Source organism: Periplaneta americana, chromosome 8 (assembly GCF_040183065.1).
Source record: "Periplaneta americana isolate PAMFEO1 chromosome 8, P.americana_PAMFEO1_priV1, whole genome shotgun sequence".
NCBI lineage: Eukaryota > Metazoa > Arthropoda > Insecta > Blattodea > Blattidae > Periplaneta > Periplaneta americana.
The window spans coordinates 133,248,355-133,270,163 of record NC_091124.1 but is presented as its reverse complement, the minus strand read 5'-3'; the positions used below and the strand labels follow the sequence as shown (position 1 = coordinate 133,270,163).

At 37.5% G+C, this 21,809-nt stretch overlaps 2 protein-coding genes across 5 annotated transcripts in view; one reads left to right on the top strand and one right to left on the bottom strand.

Annotated features, from left to right (window-relative positions):
* LOC138705063 (acylphosphatase-1-like) overlaps nt 1-3,091 on the bottom strand; it is a 54,362-nt gene extending 51,271 nt beyond the window's left edge. For both annotated transcript variants that reach the window (XM_069833656.1, XM_069833655.1), the window contains exon 1: nt 2,771-3,091. In XM_069833656.1, coding sequence (XP_069689757.1) covers nt 2,771-2,942 — 172 coding nt within the window. In that variant the 5' untranslated portion in view covers nt 2,943-3,091. The remainder of the gene's footprint in view (nt 1-2,770) is intronic.
* LOC138705062 (cell growth regulator with RING finger domain protein 1-like) overlaps nt 1-21,809 on the top strand; it is a 417,737-nt gene that overhangs the window by 86,907 nt on the left and 309,021 nt on the right. For 2 of the 3 annotated variants that reach the window (XM_069833652.1, XM_069833651.1), the window contains exon 1: nt 3,160-3,558. The exons of the other annotated variant lie outside the window; for it this stretch is intronic. In XM_069833652.1, coding sequence (XP_069689753.1) covers nt 3,449-3,558 — 110 coding nt within the window. In that variant the 5' untranslated portion in view covers nt 3,160-3,448. Of the gene's footprint in view, nt 1-3,159; nt 3,559-21,809 lie in introns of those variants that run through there. 3 annotated transcript variants of the gene reach the window in all.

The window sequence follows — 21,809 nt, the reverse complement described above, 5'->3', positions numbered from 1 at the left end:
CTAGATCCTTAGCTCATTATGATCCGGAATGTCCTCTTAGATTAGCAGTTGATGCTTCTAGTCATGGGTTGGGGGCAGTGTTACTCCAGAAAAAAATAATGTGGAAAAGCCTATAGGTTATGCAAGTAGAACGTTGTCGAAATCCGAAGAAGCTTATTCAATGGTGCAAAAAGAAAGCTCAGCCATCATTTTTGGCGTAACGAAATTTCATGCTTATTTGTTTGGTAGGGAGTGGACTTTAATTTCTGATCATAAACCTCTTCAGACTATATTATTTGGTCCAAAACGTGGATTCCAGCTTGTGTTGCAAATAGACTACAGTGATGGGCCTTGTATTTGGCCAATTATCAATCTGAGATAGAATATGTTTCATCTAATAAAAATGTAGCTGACTGGCTGTCATGAGCCCCACTTCCTGAAGTATCTAGTAATAACAATGAACAGGAAGAACTAGCTCTTAATTATATTTTCTACTCTAATTCTGATTTGCCTCTTAAGTACAAGGAAATTCTTGCTTATACAAGAAAAGACTTAACAATAATGCAAGTAATAAACTTTACCGAGTTTGGGTGCCCAGAAAAGCTAAATGAGAAGTTAACTTTGTTCCATTCCGTAGGCATAAAGAAGAGCTATACGTAGTTAGGGATATTTTGTTATGGGGATATCCGAGTTGTTACTCCTGGGGATTAAGAACAAGAGTATTGCAAGAATTGCATGCCTCTCATATGGAGATAGTTACAGTTAAATCGCTTGCACGCTCTTATGTATGGTGGCCACATATGGATCAAGACATTGAGTCACTTGTAAGTAGTTGTAAAGAATGTGCAGAGAATAGAGACAACCCTCCAAAACATAGTATGATACCTTGGGAATATACACAAAAACCCTGGTCCAGGTTACACATAGACTATTTAGGCCCTATATTGAATCATTATATTTTTGTTATTCTTGATAGCCATTCAAAGTGAGTGGAAGCTTTTGTTACTAAAAGTGTGACCTGTGATATTTCAATCACTTATTTACGACAAGTGTTTGCTCGTTTTGGACTTCTGGAGACACTGGTATCGGATAATTATTCATAATTTAAATCCGAGAACTTTCTGAATTTCTTAATACATAATGGTATAGAATTTAAGTCAGGGGCTCCATATCACGCTGCAACTAATGGGGCGGCTGAAAATTCGGTCTGCACAATCAAGAAGGCTATACTTAAAGCATTAGGCAGGGCTGGTGATCAGGGATTAATTGAATTAGCATTACAAAGATTTCTGACTGACTATAGGAACACAAAACACTGTACAACTGACATTTCCCCTGCTGAGTCGCTTCTCGGGAAACACATTAGAATGTAGATTGGATTTACTCAGGCCAACTACAAAATAAATAGTAACAAAGTTCAACAGGCTCAAGAGAAACAGATTCAGAAATATGGTGGGATAAATAGACCTTGGCAAGTAGAGGAGAAAGTATGGGTCACAGACTACCGAAAAAAGGAAGGAATAATAAAACAAGTTTTAGGCCCTCATCGATCAGGGTGGCTATACCTTCTTTGCAGAGCAGATGGATTCGACATGTGAATTAGCTTAGTAAAAGGTCCAATGTTCCTGTTGCATGGGGAAATTCAATTTTTGATCGAAGGGGAAGTGAGGATGAAAACAAGGAATCATTAGAGATTACAGAGGCAGATAAAATAGATTGTTCAGGTGATAATAATATTGAGTTGCCAATAGAACATAATGTTAACATTGATTGTAACAGTAATAAGTAGTAGAGTGCTTGATGGTATTAGAGCCCGTCAGGAGATTAAGCCTCCGAAAAGGCTCATTGAAGAAATGTAATATTTCTTCGTATAATTATATTACACGTGAAATATAATAGCTGATTATATTCTATTTTTTAAGTGGAAGAAGTGTTATGTAAGGATGTTTCCTTTCTCGGTTTGAACATTCTTTTGTTAATTGTTGACATTGTTAGCTTTTGTTTGAGAATGATCATGAGTAAAGAAAGGTTGAATACTGAACATATTTTTCTTGTAATGAAGAACATTAGAGGTACATCATAATAATAATACCGATAGTAAGTTTGAGACGGGACGTGTGATGTGCCTCCTTTCAAGCAGTGTAAGTAATTCTGGTAAATGGTAATTTGCTAGGAGACATTGTTGCACTAGACCACTTTTACACTAAACTTAAACCATAGTGTTCTACCCAAGGACAGGTCTTTCACTGCAAACCCAGCTTTCAGAGAATTTCTCCAATCTTTCCTATTTTCTGTCTTTCTCTTGTATGCAAAATAATATACTAAAACCCTAAAGTAACTAACCTTTCCTGCAGCTGTGAAAGGTTCTCAAAGTTCTTTTTTTACTTGCGTTAACTATGAAAGTTTTGGATTATGTGTATTAGCAGCATTTAAATGTTATTAGTTCCGGGTGATATTACTATATTTGCCATCGATTTTTTTTGAAACTGTGTTAACACAGACATTAAAATTCGACTTCATTACTAAATAGGACGGCTATAAATAACCTACACCAACCAACCTTGTGTAGGTAGGCTAGTTCTTCTGAAGAAATACATTTTTACTCACATGTGATCTAATACAATAGGCATATTTAAAATCGTACTGATATACCTATGAACTATATGGCAAACATAATATTATCCCAATATATAATGAAGTCTACACATTGTGCGAAGATTTTTATTATTGTAGTTCCTGGGAATCCTAGATATTAGATCCTATGCTGTTAATTACATCCAAAGCTATTTACCTTGGACTAATCCATATACTTCAAATTCTACAGACGTTAATTTAGCTTCTTCTGCCATGGCTGTATTAGCTCTGCTTATCCAAACTCGGTGATGGAAAACCACCATAAAATTTATAGTTGGTATACAAAACAAAATCAAAAGCAACACGGAAAGAGAGAACGACATTGACATTACAGAATTCTCCGCTAGATGTCACAAAAGGCCTAGTTTCGACACGGACTCTGAGTTTCGAAAGGAAGATGATCTCATAATTTGTCCACAGAAGTCAGAAAGTGTCAAACTTGGAGAATTATAATTTTTTAAAAACGATATAAATAATAAAGATATATAAATATGTCGCTAAACTATACTCTGTATACAACAATACATTGCCTTATCTCACGCTTCATAAACTCAATCCAACAATCGATTAATTGTTTCTTCCGTGTTTCAGAACCATAACTATGTTCAGAACATTCATTAGTCGATTATATCGAACATCGAAAGATGGAAGACATACAATCGTGTAGAACAGTCTGTGTTATTAAGTTGAAGGCACTTTCACATTTGTCATTCGGCTTTGAGATGGCTATTATAAAACGCGTGTGGTGGTGTTGTCTGTGTTTATGGTGTTAAACTGTGTTTGTTTTCGTGTTGCGGACGTCACTGTCTGCCAAATTTCAACTTGATTTACCATAATGATGGTGGCAATGACAGCTATGTTAGTGTCGGTTGCAGAACTGTCAAACATATTTTCTGTGTTAGCAGTGTTAATATGTTTCTGCGCAATGGTATTATTTATAATGCGGTAAGCAATCAATCTTTTGTATTTATAGCCGTAATTATTTACTTTAACGGCACCATAGGTTTACCGTATTGGTACTTAGGCTCTATTAGTGTCAGCTACTGATGTGGAGATTGTGTTGCACTTTTGTTTCACCCTCTGCCGTCATGTGTTTCCATAAATATTGCGAGTTAAAAGTTAGGTTAGATGAGGGGATAGGTAAGTAACAAAGAGGCCTAGGAATAAGGTTTTAAAGTGAATATGAGGAGATCGCTAAGTGACAGGAGGGTCATTCCATGTCAAATCAACCAGGTGACCGAACCTTCGTCTCAGGTTTATAGATAGATAAATGGTAGATATAGTGGTTCCATAATGTTCTTATAGTTGCTTTACAGCATGGAGTAAAGAACATGGGGAAAGACGAGCGTTGAGGTAGTTTAACCGAATAATATTTTGGGGAAACTCAGCAGATATTAAAAATATATTCTCATTACAAAAAAAGAGCAATTAGAATAATAGTTGGAGCAAAGCCTAGAGAATCGTGTAGACCAAGAAGAGCAACATTTGCAAGGAAAACAATACTAAATGTGAGGAATGTTACTACAGGGGTGTAGTATTTATGTGTTAGGTTAGGTTAGGTTAGATGTATTATGTTTGTTGTTTAGTCAACTGCCCGAAGACAGATCTGAACCTCACGAGTGATACCACAGTCTAGTATATACAGTCACGAAGCTTAATACGTAGTAAATATGCATCTCTAGATAGTTGCTAACCACTAGGATCGCTAACATCGCCTCATTACAGACAATGCAAAATAGTACCGGTACAGTCTGTTGTTCCTAGCACTCTCACAACTCAAACTTCGTGACTGTATATACTAGACTGTGGTGTGGTGATACCAAGAAGGCACCATTTATGAAGCAACTAGGCCAGGAGATAATGGAGTAGGGTGACCAGTTCCTTCCCCCCTCCATTGCATACATTGCTGACTAGCTACATATTACACTAGTCAGACTTCAGATGCATACAAATAGGCCTAATTGTTCTTCCTCTGACACATAGGCTATTGTCAAGTGAACCTATGTGACAGGTTAGGTTAGGTTTGGTTAGGTGTGTAGTATTATGTGAGAGGTGTTGGCGACACTGAAAACTCCGTTAATCTCTCACAAATTAATTACGTCATATTCAGGAAATGTTTTCATTCACACACATTACGAATTTCGTATGGTAGCCTAAGTAAGATATGTATTAAGTAAGAGCAGCCTGGGTGGGTATATAGCTCTCCCAGTGACCACATCCAATTTCCACTGCTCCATACTATAAATCCTAAGCATTTCCGAGGTATTTTAACAATTTTCTCTAGTGGCTGGTTCATAAGTAACTTTCATCTGATTTTCATACACCATCATCAGATTTATCATGCTATCAAAGGGGAGCAAGTTACATGGCGATAAAAATGTTCAGTAGTGTTCCTGAGGACATTAAGAAACATAACCAAAATCCAGCATTATGTAAGGTAAAAGGGTCGTCTATTGTAACAGGTGTGATATTTGAACACAAAGAAGTAAAATTTATAGTTCCCAAGGAAGTGAAAAACTAAATAAAGTGTCATTAAAATATAACTTCGGCCTACGTCTCAAGCTGCAACTACAAGAAAATAAATTTAGAAAATTGAGTGATAAAAGAAATATAACTTATTTCCTTAAAGTGCTGTAATTGGTGTGACAGTATAAGAACTTATACGAACAACATTTGACTTATCTTAGGCCAACTTAATTCATTTGTAAAACTCTGTGATGTGTCAAATCTTTAACAAATGAAAATAATTTACAATATAGACAAGATATTCGCAAAAACTCTCAAAAATACAAAAATGATAAATAATTAGGACTATAAAGGTAAAAAAAAATAATACTATTGCGTGTAACCAGTGTGACACCTTTTTGTAACTGGTGTAACCTATTAAGAACGGAACGCATGGATTTCACTGTATAGAGAACATTATGTTTCCCTATATCTATAGCTTTCTAAAACTTATAATAGACTACATTCTATAGATGTAGATTCATTTTCCAGGCTGAGAGGCCGTGGTCTATTGGTTGGTTTTATACCAGACGTTTCGTCTGCAACTGCGGCAGACATCTTCAGTGGAGTGGTATCCGAGGTCGCAAGACTCTTCTCGGCGTACCTGAGGCAACTGATCCTGTGGCTGGTTGTGCGGGCGTATTTATAGTGCGGCTCGCGGGCCGAGGCCTGTTGTCGCTGCGGTCCGCGCCGCTTTGTTCACTGCTCCCGTTCTTGGTTCCGTCCTTTTGTTGTAGTGGCTTCTTATCTGTTCTGTTTAGGACCGGGTACCAACACTTGTTTAGCTTTACGCCTTCTTCCTTGCGATTAAAGTTGTTATGTTTATATATTTCGATCGCTTCTCTATGTAGACGGGGGAAGAAGTGCGTCGTCGTGCTCAAGATGTCCGTGTCCTTGAATCTTATGTTGTGATCGCCCTCTTGATAGGCATGTGCTGCCACTGCCGATTTGTCGATCTGTCCTAGGCAGCAATTCCTATTATGTTCTGTCAGTCTCGTCCTGACGCTCCTCTGTGTAGTACCGATGTAGACCTTCCCACACGAACACGGAATCCTGTAAACTCCGGCGGACAGCAGCTTATCTCGTTTGTCCTTGGATGATCTCAGCATGTTCCGGATTTGCTTGGTCGGCAGGAAGGTCGTTTCCACTTCATGATGCTTCAGCACCCTGCTGATACGGTCTGTCACATTCCTTAAGTAGGGTAGGAAGACCGTGCCTTTCTTAGTCACTCGTTCTGTGACCGCATCGATGGTGTTACTCTGGGGCACATGGCTCTCTTTATCTCTGGCCTTGAGTAGCCATTGGCCATGAGTGCTGTCTATACATGGCTCAGCTCCTGTTGGATGTGTTGTGGCTCTGCTACCCGCCTGGCCCTGTTGATCAGGGTTTTCATCATGGCCCGTTTCTGGCCGGGATGATGATTCGAGGTCTTATGCAGATATCTGTCTGTGTGGGTCGGCTTCCTGTAGACGTCATGACCTAGGGTGCCATCTGTCCTCCTTTGTACCATAACGTCCAGGAAGGGTAACCTGCCGTCCTTTTCTGTTTCCATAGTAAATTGTACTTGCGTATGGAAGCTATTCAACTGACTCAGGAAATCCATCAATGATCGTTCACCATGGGGCCAGATTACGAACGTATCATCGACGTATCTAAACCAGCATGAAGGCTTAAGTGTCGCGGCTTCGAGGATCGACTCTTCAAGAAACTCCATATAGAAGTTAGCTATCATTGGACTTAGCGGGCTCCCCATGGCTTCTCCATCCAGCTGTTCATAGAATTCATAATTCCATTGGAAATAAGTTGTGGTCAGAACCTGGTGAAACAGGTCCACTACATCTTGCGGGTAGAACGTGTGTAGCAGCTCCAGTGTGTCCTTGACCGGTACTTTAGTAAACAATGACACCACGTCAAAGCTTACAAGTAAATCTTCAGGCCGCATTCTCAACATCTTGATTTTTTCTATGAAGTGGGTCGAGTCTCTGATGTAAGAACTCTTCTTTCCTACATTCTGTTGCCTTTCACCATCAGTGCTGGCTCTGGAAGTACTATGGCTTTTCTTTGATCAAAACTAACTTGTGAAATGTCTTCTGCATTCAGCTTGAACACCTTTCCTTGATTACCTGAAATTGTTTTGAGGAACATGACTCAGGAGTTGAATCATTTAACTCTATCAATTTTAGTTTACCATATTCATCATTATGTCCAGTAAGTATTTTTATTGATGTTTCTGCATTGAATGCATCATATACAGTATGAGGTAGCCTATATTTTTGCATTTTTCACAAATATTTCCCATCCATGCTGTACTATGTATGTCACAAGAAACTTTGGAAAGAATTTCTTTGGGGAAGGATGGAAAATTAGTCAAAATTAAAAAAAAAAAAAGAATTAAGTTAAGTAGCCTACCTATTTGATATTTTCATGATAAATACATGCACAAATATTATGAGGCAGTTGAGTCATTCCATGAAAATAGTGACACTATAATAAAGTAATTAAATTTAATAGGCTAATTTGATAAATTTTGATCTGGTAAGGTTGGTAATAAATGTTAAAATATGTTTGCAATATTTTATTTTAGATTTGTTTCAGCATGGTTCAGAATCGATTCTAAACTGCCTGCCCATGTGCAGTAGCTCAATGTGTGTTCCAACAAGACTAGAACTGATTCCGAACCGATACTGAACTCCCAGTTATCCATTCCAACTTCAGAACTCGTTCAGAATGAGTGGGATTGGTTCTTGCTTAGAGCAGGAACTGGGAGTCCTGAACTGCTGATGCATGCGCAGATGGTTTAATCTGAAGTTATGATTAAAATGCTTCGAGACTAGGCAGGCTAAAATAAAAAAAAAAGGTGGTCCATCATGAGTGATTTGGAAGATGATACCGATATAGACCTGTTTTACGAAAAATTAAGTTTGGAAGATGAATAAAATTTTTATATGAGAAGAAGGCCATGAAAGAAGAGTTCAAGAAACGTTCAAACAACGTAAAATCTGGAACTAGTTTTGACACCATACTCAACTGGCGCATGTGTTGAAAGAGGTTCAATATTAGTTTGAAATGCATTCTGAATTGCTTGCTGGAACAAACTTTTTATAATTAAGACATCATTCTTTTGTTGTACCGTAACTGTTCCTGCTTGTCTATGTGTGCAATTGACAAACCTAATGTTTACAAATTTGGATATAGGCTATAAAAGATAAGTAGGCCTAATTTTATTGTTTATGAGAGATAAGATACTAAACTTTTCTGTCATTACATTCTTTAACTTTATCTGTATCTGAAAAGACATAAACGATCTGTGAATATTGTTCAGGCCATTCAAAATTAAGACCTTTTTAAATAGTAGGCCTAGTTAAGTTATATGTGTAACCTGAGTTACTAAAACATGTTTTTTTTTTGTGCCTTAAGTTTAATAAATGGGATTGGTTCATGTTATGATTTATTTAATATTATTATATAATAACGTATTGACTTATATAAGGAAGAGACTTAATCTAAAATCAAATGCCTGAAACTTACAAATGAAATATGTAACCTGAGTTACCAGACATAATTTACCATTCATAGAGAATAATGTTGATTTATGCCATATAATATTAGCCTATATTCAATTAGGTGAAAAATTGTTAACTGTACTAACAATTTTCGGTGTTAAAATGTGTATTTGAGGTTATTCAGTAAGTTTTTATATCATTTATAGTGATCAAGATGCCATTGACACCAGCAGAGGAAATGAGGAGGCAATGGCAGAAATTAAAGGATGAAGAAAAATATGAGGAGTATATGAGTAAAGTAGCCCATAAACAAACAGAAGAAAGAAGCTATGAGAAGAGGAAGTAAGCATTAAAAACCTTACAGTACATCACAGAGAAGCTGAAATATAAAAAATCAGAGAAAGAAACCACATTAAAGTGGCAAAGCATAGACCAAAAAAAAAAAAAAAAAAAGGAGAGCAAATGCTGCCTACAAGTAATAGTCCTGCTTATAAAACTGCTGCTTCTTTGGGTAGAGCTGTTGCCCATGTTAAAAAACTACCAAAATCTCCCCGCAAAAAGAAAGTTGTTGTAATGAGACTTTTTGAATCTATTTGTGAATCTGCAAAGAAACCAAGAGTATCAACTAGGCCTAACCATCAGAATGATACAAGTGAAGAGACAATTAAAAAAAGTTGTACATTTCTATGAAAGAGACGATGTCAGCAGAAGCTCCAGGAATTAAGGATGTTGTCACAGTGAGACATTCTGATGGAACTAAAGAGAAAAAGCAAATTCGGCATTTATGTTCTTTAGTCAACGAGACACATGCTTTGTTCTGTTCAGAGTATGGAGGGATAATTGGCAAAAGTAAATTTGCTATGTTACATCCTGGGTATGTGTTGCTTATGCAAATATTATGAGAACAATCTATCTATAGTGGATTCCTTTCACAAGATAATTTCAGATATTCCTTCATATAACAATAGTTTTCTTGACTCTGTTATCTGTGAAAATGCTACAGAAAGTTGTTGGTTGAGTATTTATACTGTGAAACATGTAATTCTTCAATCCAAATAAAACTAAATGACTCTATTGACAAAAATGATGCTCCATTAATAGCCAAGTGGAATGATGGGTACAAAATGAAGGCAAAGTAAGCAAAGCCATAGAAGAAGGATCAGTACATGAGCTTGCTCAGCATATAATAAACTTGACACCTTATTTTCTGGAACACAGTTTCATCAAGAGAAATCAAGCCAAATCATATTAAAATCGCCGTGAAACTTCAGGCATTCCTGAATTCAATCCAAAACTGGCTATGTTTGAAATAACTTTTCTGAAAACTACACTTGCATTGCACAAGATGAAGTTCAAAGTTTTCATTGGGTGCAGCCTCAGATTAGTTTAACAGTATCTCTTTGGCGTTCTGGAAAGCATCATCCCATGACAATTTAGATCATGGCAAGGAAACTAATAGCATATATTGACAGAATTCTGGAAGAAATATGAGAAGCTATTGAAGATGTGTACATTTGGTCTGATGGTCCAAGTTCACAATTTAAAAACAAATTCATTACAGCAAGTCTGGCAATTCTTGGAAACTGGCATAATGTAAGAATTATGTAGAATTACTTTGCCACATCCCATGGCAAAGGCCCTCTAAATAGAATTGGAAGTTCAATTAAGCGGCAAGTGGGAATTCTGTCATAAGATGAGAAAATGTCGTACTAAATGCTAAACATTTTGCATGTGTTGCAAAAAAGTTTCAACTATAAAAGTCTTAGAAATGACACCTGGTGACATTAAAGGTAGGAACACTAATGAACTTGGAGTTTTTTTTTCAGGAATTTCCAAAATCCATTTTCTGTACTTTGAAGACACTAAACCAAAAGGCTACATGTTAACAAGACATGCCACATCTGCAGAAAAGGCTCATCATAACAAAACCAACAAAAGAGGAAACAAATTATACTAGATGGTGTATGGATCCTCTTCAGAAAGTGAAAGTGAGCAAGAAAGTCCTATAGCCAAGAAGGAAGATATTAAACCAGGAACCTATATTCTGGTTAAGTTTGATGGACCAAGGAAAGCCACATACCGCTATGTGGCAGTATGCCAAAGTGAAATTGAAGTCAATGGTGATATTAAAATCATGTGTCCGAAAAAGTATGGTGATAATATGATGGATTCATGGGCTATCAGCCGAGTTAAAGTTGTGGAATACTCCAAGCTTTCGGCTACTGATTCTGTAGCCATCTTCAGGAAACTGATGATACGGATGTCTGAATGTCTCTCATATGTATATAAATTTTTTCGGCCAGATGATGTGGAAATGGCTAGTGGTGGGACCAATCCGGGGCTGGGAATTCTGTGTGTTCATAAGCTCCGCCCATACTGGGGTTCCTCTTGTGATGTTGGCAGATGGCAAACTTGGATCGGCCAGCTGAGCTAAGTGCTAGTCCTTTGTGTAGGTTCTCGTGAGGGCTTTAGTCTGTTCAAGGCTCAGGCCCATACCTTACTGAGTTGCAGGCCACCATCCCTATTGAAGTTGTTCTTTTTTATCTAATTTCAATTACTCATTCCCAATAGTGATTTGATTTCTTGACAATCTCAGTCTGATCGAACAGGATCCTGTGCTCATTTTCTATACTGTATTGAGCCACGGCTGGTTTCTCAGGGTAATGTAGTTTGAGGTGTCTCTTGTGTTCTTTCAATCTGTCGTCTATAGTGCAACCAGTCTGCCCTATGAACGTTTGTCCGCATTCACATGGGATCTTGTAGATTCCTGGTGTTCTGGTTGTCTTTTACTGGGCCTAGCTGGCTTTTAATAGGTTGAGTGGTTTGTGGATTGTTTTGATATCATGTTTCTGAATAATCCTGCAGATTTTATAAGAGACGTCCTCGCAGTATAGGCTTTCATCATAGGTTCTTGTTTATCCAGTTCTGTTGTGCTACGTTTTGCTGTGGCCTGTTTCAGGGCTTTGTTAATGTCCCTCCAGTGGTAGTCATTTTGCTGCAGAGTTCTACGTAGGTGATCTATTTCCACTGGTAGATTGCTAATGTCTGAAATAACTATGGTTCGGTGTAGAAGACTGGAGAGAACGGATTTCTTCTGAGAAGGATGGTGGTGGCTGAGTGCATTTAAGTATAAATTGGTATGCGTAGGTTTCCTGAATGCTCCATGTCCTAAAGTGCCATCACTCTTCTGGTATATGCGAACATCCAACAATAGGAGTACTCCGTCTGATTCCACTTCCATGGTGAACTGAATATTCTCGTGGATGTTGTTCAGGTGTCGTAGAAATCCATGAAGTTCATGTTGTCCATGTCCAAACTACAAAAGTGTCATCCACGTACCGGAAGAAATTACTGGGCTTGTGGCTGGCAGTCTCTAAGGCTCGGTGTTCGAAATGTTGTATGTATAGGTTGGCTACTGCTGGTGGCAAGGGGGAGCCCATTGCCATGCCATCAGTTTGTTCGTAGAATTCTCCATTAAATGTGAAGTATGTTGTGGTGAAGGTCAGAAGAAACAGTTGGACGATGTCGGGTGGAAAAAATTCCGATATAAGTTTCAGGGATTCCCTAATCAGAACTTTTGTGAAGAGGGACTTCACGTCAAAACCGACTAATAGATCCATGGGGGCCACTCTGATCCCCTCTAGGGTTCGTACAAATTCAGTGGAATTCTTCACGTGGTATTGCATGTTCCTGTCCAGGATTGAAGAAGATTAGCTAGATACTTGGCCATTTGGTACGTGGGCGATCCGATGGTGCTAATGATGGGTCGGAGTGGTAGCCCATCCTTGTGGATCTTGGGGAGTCCGTATAGTCGTGGTGGTGTGATCAAATGCGGTAGAAGTGTTTTGTGGACCTCGGAAACAAGAGCAGACAATTTGAGTAGGTTGCCTATTTGTCTTGTGAACTTGTTGGTGGGATCCTTGGTCAGTGTGGTGATAATGATATTCATTACAGGGTTGATGATTTAGATGTATCTTATGTACATTTTGACCAAGTTTTATCAACTCCAACCTTCGTTATGCAGAGAAACAGAGTTTTCTATGATTTCTTTGATATAATTGATGTAGGCTACATGAAAAGTCATGAAGTCAGTGAACTTAATTTTAAGAATGTTGACAAAATATGTAACCTGAGTTACCATACTTAGTTACCTGAGTTACCATTAGTTGTCATATTTAAAAAGCCATTTGTTATGATATATGCTTTTCATTCTTCTTATTAGTTACACTATGATGTTAGTAACCATCTAACACAATTTGATAGACTTTAATCTGCATTAAGAGTAGAGTAAGTTGTTTGAACTTGGAGAAATGGTGTCATTTTAGTGTAACCTGAGTTGCCATACAAAAGTAATTTATATTATTAAATTTACGATGTAATTTCATAAATTTAATATTTGTAAAATTGGAAGAGTCGTTAAAATGTTATAAAAAAATCTTGTAATTATCAGAACTTAATTACTTACAGAAAAACTGGTAAATAGAGAATAAACTTCACTGCATGTACCATGGAATGGCCCAATGCAGAAAGTGAAAAAACAATTGATGAATGCAAATTTAAAATGTTCAAAAATTTTTAATTCCCTTCCAATCATCATTTGCGACCAGAAATCAAAATTTTCCTTTCGAAATTCACTAAAACACTACCTAATAAATAACTGTTTTTATAAGCTGGATGAGTACTTACGATCCTCCAATTTTAATATAAGGATAGCCTATTGTAACTGAAAAAGTTGAAATAATTCACCAGTGAACATGAAATAACACTTAAGAACATGTTTGCATTTCTCAAGCCATGCCATTTCAGTGATATAGTGTCCACATCTAAGTGCTTGCCAACTATTTCTGTCTTTGTAGTAAAATTATACTACTAATTTCTTTGTTTTTTCTACTACACCATTTTTTTTTTGTCAGTTCCTTGTTTGTTTTAAGAAAAAGTTGTATTGTTTCTTCTTCTCTTGGAATTATATCCATAACTAATTTGAGAACAACAGCTAATTTCTTCCTGGAACCCATGGATGCAATATTATTTTCTGGGTTGATATTCACCTTCTTTTTCATCTTCATCTTCTTTGTCTAAGGCATCTCACTTGCGTTTCTTCATTAATTGAAACGTCGGCTGGAACAACGTTGTAAGTTACAAAATTTTCATTCAGCATGTTTCTGTGTAATGATGTTGTATGTCATGTTACCTTGCTATACTCTTTGGCTTGCAACTGTCCATCAATGCAGTTCGTGAAATCTGTCCACTCAAAAGTTTGCTACCCTATAAGAACAATGTTGTACGTGTACACATTTTTGCAGCTCCTGTAAATTTTATCAAATCTAACTTATAACGTTGTTTCAGCCGATGCTTCAATTCTATTTCGTTTTTTAATAATAGTTCCCTTTTCTTCTTTCTGCATCCCTCTTTCTAAGTGAGCTTCACATTTTTCTGCATCTTACTTAATTTTTTTCTTTCTCGTCCTTTGTGTTCTATTTGTTTACATCTTATAATATCATTTTCTTTAGAGACAATCACAAATAATTTATATGCTTAAATTCGTGATAATTTATACAAAACAATAATTATTATACAGTATATACATAATTATTCTTACAAACCAATGTATATAGGCCTAAATTAATTTTTATAGTCAGTCATTATAGACGATATTTAAATATCTTATTATTTTTTACTTGTCACGCCTGTTACATTTTTTCCCCATTGAAAATAATAGTCAAGTTAATTTAAAATACGAGGGCTGTTTTTTCAACCTCCAATTGTGCCGATAAACAGCCAGTTGAGTGGTAGGAGATGGGGATGCTCGGAGGGTGACTGCCATCTCCTCCACCATAACCTCTGCCACTTCCGACGTCATTATGCCATTTTGAGCTGAGTTGCAGGCACGTAAACATGGCTGCTATGATTAATTCTCCTGCCAAGTGCGAGTTGTGTAGTGTAATTCGGTTTCTTCAAGCAGAAGGGAATAGTGCAATGGAAATTCATTGAAGAATTAATTGAGTATATGGTGAAAACTTTGAGTGATGGTGTTATGCGTGAATGGTGTAGGAAATTCAGAAGGCTGAACCAGTGTCCAAGATGAAGGGGGACAAGGACTCAAATCTGTCACAACAGAAGACATTGTTCAGCGAGTTCACCAAGTGGTTCGAGAAAAACAGATTTACCGTAAGTGAGATGTGCGTGGAATTTCCTGAAGTTTCAAGATCGTCTGTTTACACGATCGTAACAGAACACCTATGTCTCAAAAAACTGCGCTCGATGGGTTCCAAAGATGTCTGATGACCATTTATCATGTCGTCCCCGAAACAGAACAGCAGTCACAACAATGGATGCACTCAAACTCGTCAAACACACCTTCAACAACAGAGAAGTTATGGCTACCATGTTTTGGGAGCAAAAGGGTGTGCTGCTTGTTGAGTTTATGAAACTGGGGACTGTGATCAATGCGCTGTTTATTATCAGACTTTACGACGACTGCACTGCGGAGAGCCATTCAAAACAAAACAAGAGGCCTGCTGATTCATGACAACGCCTGCCCTCACAGTGCTGCTGTAACCCAACAGCTTCTTCAGCAATTTCGATGGGAAGTGTTTGAACACCCAGCTTATAGTCCCTACTTAGCACTGATTGACTTCCACTTCTTCCCTGAACTGAAAAAGTGGCTAGGAGGGCAGAGGTTTCAGACTAATGAGGAGCTTAAAAAATGTTATGGCTCATCTCAACTCACTGTTGGCAACATTCTGTGAAGAGAGGATTGGAAAGCTCTTCTACAGATAAGACAAATGCCTCAATCTTCACAGCAATAATGTCGGAAAATATCCATATTTGTACATAACTTTTGGAATAAATTCATTTTGTTACTTAGCCTACACTTCTCTGTTTTTTATGGACCATCGAAGGTTGAAAAAAAAACATCCCTCTTACATTGTTAGATAGAGATTAATGTTAACCATACTCTCCAAAATAAGTAAGTTATTCACTCACATGTCACTGGAGGGTCATTCCACAATAAGGGTTACCATGTTAGTTTCAGGACATTCAGAATGTTATGTACTAGGCCTATCTAAAAAAATATTTATGTGAACTTACTAGTTTTTTTTCTTTTATTCATCTCAAAACCTGCTATTAGTTCCATATTAATTCAACGATATAATAATAATAATAATATTATTATTATTATTATTATTATTATTATTATTATTATTATTTATTGAATAAACAATAAACACTATGTTAGTCACAGGATTAATAAATGGTGATATAATATGAAGATCATTTTCAATTCTCCAGTTCACAGCAGTCATAATAAAAGCAGGACTGCGATCTTAATGTGCAAAAGTACTGTCATTGCAGAACAAAATGAGGCATCATCATTCACTAATTTATTACTCTTTGTTAACCCATTACCACTGTGCATGATCATATCACAGTCTAATCTCATACAGTGACGAAGCTTGAGCTGATTTTTTGCACTTCTCGTGATACAGCACCAGAGGCGGCTCCTCAGGGCAGGCAGGGTAGGCTAAGCCTACCTCAACACATTTAGAAAAACCTAAAAGTGGATATTTATTAACTACCCCAACACATTTGGAAAACCTTATATAATTATATACTCTTGTCTAGGTGCTTAGAAATTCTTCAATTAACTATGAATGGGATTTTTTGAGGGTTAGTTGGACGTTGCTTACTACCGGCAGTTCGATTTATGCGACAAGAATACACTGGACAGATCACGATGCGTCAGAAGATAGGCAGAAGCGAAGTTAGCCGACCTTCCACGTAACTTCAAAGCTGGCCCTGGAGTAAGCATTAAAAGAGATCGCTATTCTAAATGCTTTCTTAGCGCATGCGTTCTATGCTTAAGCCAGCGCGCTAGAATTCTGCCTGCCCTAACGAGAACCCTCGAGCATTATCGAACACCTACGATTTGCGAAATTTCTGTTTGAAAGTTTCACGAGTTGGAACGCAGATTGTTACGAGTAGTATAACAGTTTGTAAACAGTGTGTTTTAAAAGATGTTTTTTTTTAACAGTGTATTTTAGAAAATGTGATTTTTGCAAGTAGGTACTGTATATTAGTGTTATGTATATTTGGTGATTTATAGTTAATGTAAGTGATAACAATAATATTATATTATGACTGATATAATAAGTAAACTGTTACGTTGTCCGTTTTCGCGTCGTAATGACATTGAAAAGAGAAGTATTTTGGACAATGGACGACCCACTCCTGCATTAAGCTCTGTTGTTCATAAAGTCAGTGCTAAAGGTGCAAGAAAATTTAATCCTTCATGGTATGAAACACTACGAAATGGAAATATAAAAATTGGAGATTTATCCTTCGAAAAGGTGGAAAAATTCAAATATCTTGGAGCAACAGTAACAAATATAAATGATACTCGTGAGGAAATTAAACACAGAATAAATATGGGAAATGCCTGTTATTATTCGATTGAGAAGCTTTTGTCATCTAGTCTGCTGTCAAAAAATCTGAAAGTTAGAATTTATAAAACAGTTATATTACCGGTTGTTCTGTATGGTTGTGAAACTTGGACTCTCACTTTGAGAGAGGAACATAGGTTAAGGGTGTTTGAGAATAAGGTTCTTAGGAAAATCTTTGGGGCTAAGAGGGATGAAGTTACAGGAGAATGGAGAACGTTACATAACGCAGAACTACACGCATTGTATTCTTCACCTGACATAATTAGGAACATTAAATCCAGACGTTTGAAATGGGCAGGGCATGTAGCACGTATGGGCGAATCCAGAAATGCATATAGTGTGTTAGTTGGGAGGCCGGAGGAAAAAAGACATTTGGGGAGGTCGAGACTTAGATGGGAGGATAATATTAAAATGGATTTTAGGGAGGTGGGATATGATGATAGAGACTGGATTAATCTTGCTCGGGATAGGAACCAATGGCGGGCTTATGTGAGGGCGGCAATGAACCTGCGGATTCTTTAAAAGTCATTTGTAAGCAAGTAAGTATGGTATGAAACACATAAATGGCTACCAGGAAGTGAAGTTAAAGCTAAGCTGTAGGTGGTCACGTTTGTTATTGTAATCTAAAGAAGGTACTTGGAATCAGATCATAATTGTAACTCGGTAAGTCTAAAGAGACTTGAAAAGAATTTGAATCCAATTTCGGAAATGTTGTCTGAACAACAAGGGTTGCAAGACAACAGTATAACAATAAACTAGAAAAAACCGACAAATTATGAGACGGCTCATTGATGTAACAGTATTGTTATGTAAGCAAGAGTTAAGTTTTCGGGGGGGGGGCATGATGAAAGCGAGCTGTCATTGAATCGCGGGAATTACATAAAAATGTTCTGTAAATTTTGCCTACCCTGGACATTTGACTACGAGCCGCCACTGTACAGCACTCCAAACGGTTAGCAGCTAAGAGTACTGGGAACAGTAGACTGTGTCGATACTATTTCGCATTGTCTGTGATTAGGTGATAGTAGCGATTCTAATGGCGAGCAACTAAAGTTCAACTGTCATTGGATGCATATTCCCTACGTATTGAGCTTCGTGACTGTATGTACTAGACAGTGATCGTATGATCATGGTATGCATGTATTTATTTAAACTGTTGAAAAAATAATACTACATTATGGATTTTAATTTTGAAATTGCCTATTGGTTCAGAAGATATATGGCAATGCTGTCATTGTGATAAGTTCATTGTCGGGACACAGTTAGGAGCTTCTGCAGTATTAGTTATCTGTTTGCCTTCATTGGCTGAAATATGATGGCAGTCTTTGTGCAAGTATTGCTTTAATTGCATTGTTTGAAGATATTTATTAGGATATTTATGTTGGCCGTATTCTAGAATAATCAAAACTTCTGCTGTTTTGCTAAGGATGTTTAGTCTTCCATTATGACGCAAGTGTAGTAATTATAAATGTATCGTGATCATATGAACATCTAGGCATTGATGAGGTCACTACATAATCCATTCTCTGAGGAGCAGTACACCTGCATCTTTGTAGCTTGTAGTATTGATTTAGAAATTAAAATATGTTATGCAGTATATATATATATATATATATATATATATATATATATATATATATATTACATGAACCTATGCATCATGATAATTGATCCATAAAATTAATTTTAAGCATGTTCATATAATGAATGCATACTGCATCTCTATAATTTATAATAACGATTGTATGGGCAGTAAGAAATGATTATATAATATGCGGATATATTATATAACTAATAACTTATTGCTTCATTTCAAATATAAACACACTGTTCTCTTATATATTGAAATTTGTTTCGATATTCTGTTGTTTTTTTTTTTTTTTTTGGTAGGCGATTAACACTGAAAGAAGCCATCGATATTATTGATTCAGACAACACTCCAAATAATGTGGAAAACATATTTATTGAACCTTTTGCTGTGCACATCGATTCTGATGAAAATTCAGGTGACGAGGATGGAGTTGTGTTGTCGACAGTCTAACTGGATGTCAACTATTCTAGCGGAGCCGAAATAGTTCTAATAACGAACATGTTTGGGGAGTTGATCATGATTTGCCTTCTTCCACAGTCCCACCGCTTCTAAAGAAAAAACTAAAGAGACAGTCTAAAAGCAACATTATATCAGTAGAATCAATCTGTTCCCTGAAGTGGACTATACATATTTTGTGTGGAAAGTCACCTGTAGATTGTTCTGAGATGATTGTAAATGATGAACTTATAAATTTGCTAACCGAAGGATGAAGCAACTGTGCATTAATCAAGAATTGCCTGGATCCCAAGATAGCTTCCGAGGAGATGAAGATATTCCTGACCATATTACTTTTTCTGGATACAACACTGTTCCCAGCAAGAGATCATATTGGGAAGCAGGAGGTGATGTACACAATAAACGAGTTGTGAATGCCATGAGACAAGATCGCTTTTTGGATGTGTAGTTTCGTTCATTGCATCGACAACAATAAATTCAACAAAAATGATAAATTTTGCAAACTTCGTCCAATAATGAACCATTTGAAGAGTTGATTCGTGGAATTGTTCCAACCAGAACAGTGTCTTGATTTCGATGAGTGCATGGTAGAATATTACGGGCGCCACAGCTGCAAACAATTTATCCACGGAAAATTCATCCAGTTTGGCTACAAAATCTGATGCTTCAATACGACAGTCATATCATCGGTTTCTTGGTAAATGTGACCAAGTCACATTGAAGGCTTCCAAGCATTATGAAAATTTAAGACATAATTTTATCTTAAAACTGATAAAATAGCACATTTACCTTCAAAATAACTAATTACTAACATCTAAAGAAGTACAGTTATTTCTGGATGGATCATTAAACCTTTAAATGCATTTTTCCAACAATTTTGCATTTTGGACTTGGTCACTTTTACCAAGAAACCGACGATATATTTGACAAATTTTGATGTTTACTAAGGGAAGAACCCTAATAGCAATGTCGAATACGAAGAAAACTTTGGGAAATGTGCTGTTCCGACGGTATCGATGCTGGACGAGCTACCAGAAGAACTGAAGTCGGTACTGTTCTGGATTTATTTTGACAACCTCTTCACAGGAGTGAAACTACTTGTTCGTCTCAATAACTGCGGTTATGGTGCCACTGGGACAATCCGTGAAAACTGAATACCGAAGGACTGCTCACTTATGTTATCCAAAGAGATGAAGAAAAAGATACATGGCTCTTATGAAATGGTGAACATTTCAAATGAAGGAATTGATATTGTGCGGTGGGTGAACAATTTCGTGGTGGCCATAGCGTCCACTTGTCACGGAGTGCAGCCTATTTCGAATGTGTCTCGTTACTCACAAGCACAAAAGAAGAAAGTGCGAGTTCCTTGTCCCACACTACAAAATATGACAAATATGTGCTATTTTATTTCTTGAGAATTGATCTGAGAAACTCGTAAATACAGAAAATTGTTTCTAAGGAATGTTTTTATAAGTATTTTATGGTCTGAAATCGTTATCAGCTGCGAATATGATATTTATAAATGTTGCTAATAATATTTTTGCTGGATATCAACTCCGAGACAAATATAACAAATTTGCTAACGTTAATGCCTAGCATGATCATTTGAACACAGCTTCTAGTGACCAAACGGCGTAACATACTGTAAATTTTATACTGAACAACAATGTAATTTTATTATCTCAACAATAACTCTTCACTTTCTACAATTTAATTTCACTCCCGTCAATAATGGGATTTGCTCTCCAGACAGCAAAACAGTGTTCGTTATTGCATTCCACAGACGACAATGACAATTTACTTGGAATATTGAGAACAACAATGAACTGTTAATTTTAACTAATGTTCACAAAGCACTATTTACAAATCAGAACTGTCAGTTCTCAGTTCACAGTTCTTCTAGCTCGGTCACTCGAGTTCACAGTATCTCGAACCACAGACCTTCAGAGACAGTGCACTGAACTTCGAACTCAGGTCCTCCAACTGCGCTCCACTGCACTCGAACTCAGGGCTTCAAATGCTCACACAGCTGCGGACACACTCAAGTCGGACTCCGGTCTCAAAGCTGGCTTCACTGCTACACAAGATGGCTGGCTTGCTGTTCACTCGCTACAACACTGCAACTAACTAAACTGCTTACTGACTGACTGTCTAAAGTTCACTTGCGTCTTCTCTTTTATAACCAAACCATAGTTTCTGGAGAGTTCGCGATCTCGAATAATGGACAGGTGCCTAGAAGATTTCCACGGATGCCAGGATGGCATTCTCGAATAATCTGGATATCTCCCCTCTCTGCCGCGGTCGCTCTCTCCTCTCCCCCCTCCTTTCTACGCCACAGCACATGCCACAGGAAGCAGATGCGCGCGCAACCTGCCCGTCACGGCTGACCTTGCACTTCCTTTGCTGGTCGTGAGATCGAATCTCACATGGCTGTCACATTGCTCCCTCCTTAGGGCTGCTCGTCCCAGGCAGTCCCTTGGTAGGCTGCTAATCAGTCCAGATGCACCACCATCATCTTCCCTCGGGGTTGTCGCTGGATGCGGTACTCCACGTCGTTGATCCAGGTCACCACGCGGTGTGGTCCATCCCAGGCACACTACAGCTTTGGTGATTTTCCCTTGGTCCTGGTAGGTCGATACAGCCACACCAGGTCACACTCCTGGAATCCTGCAGAGTTGGCTAATCTGTCGTAGCGCA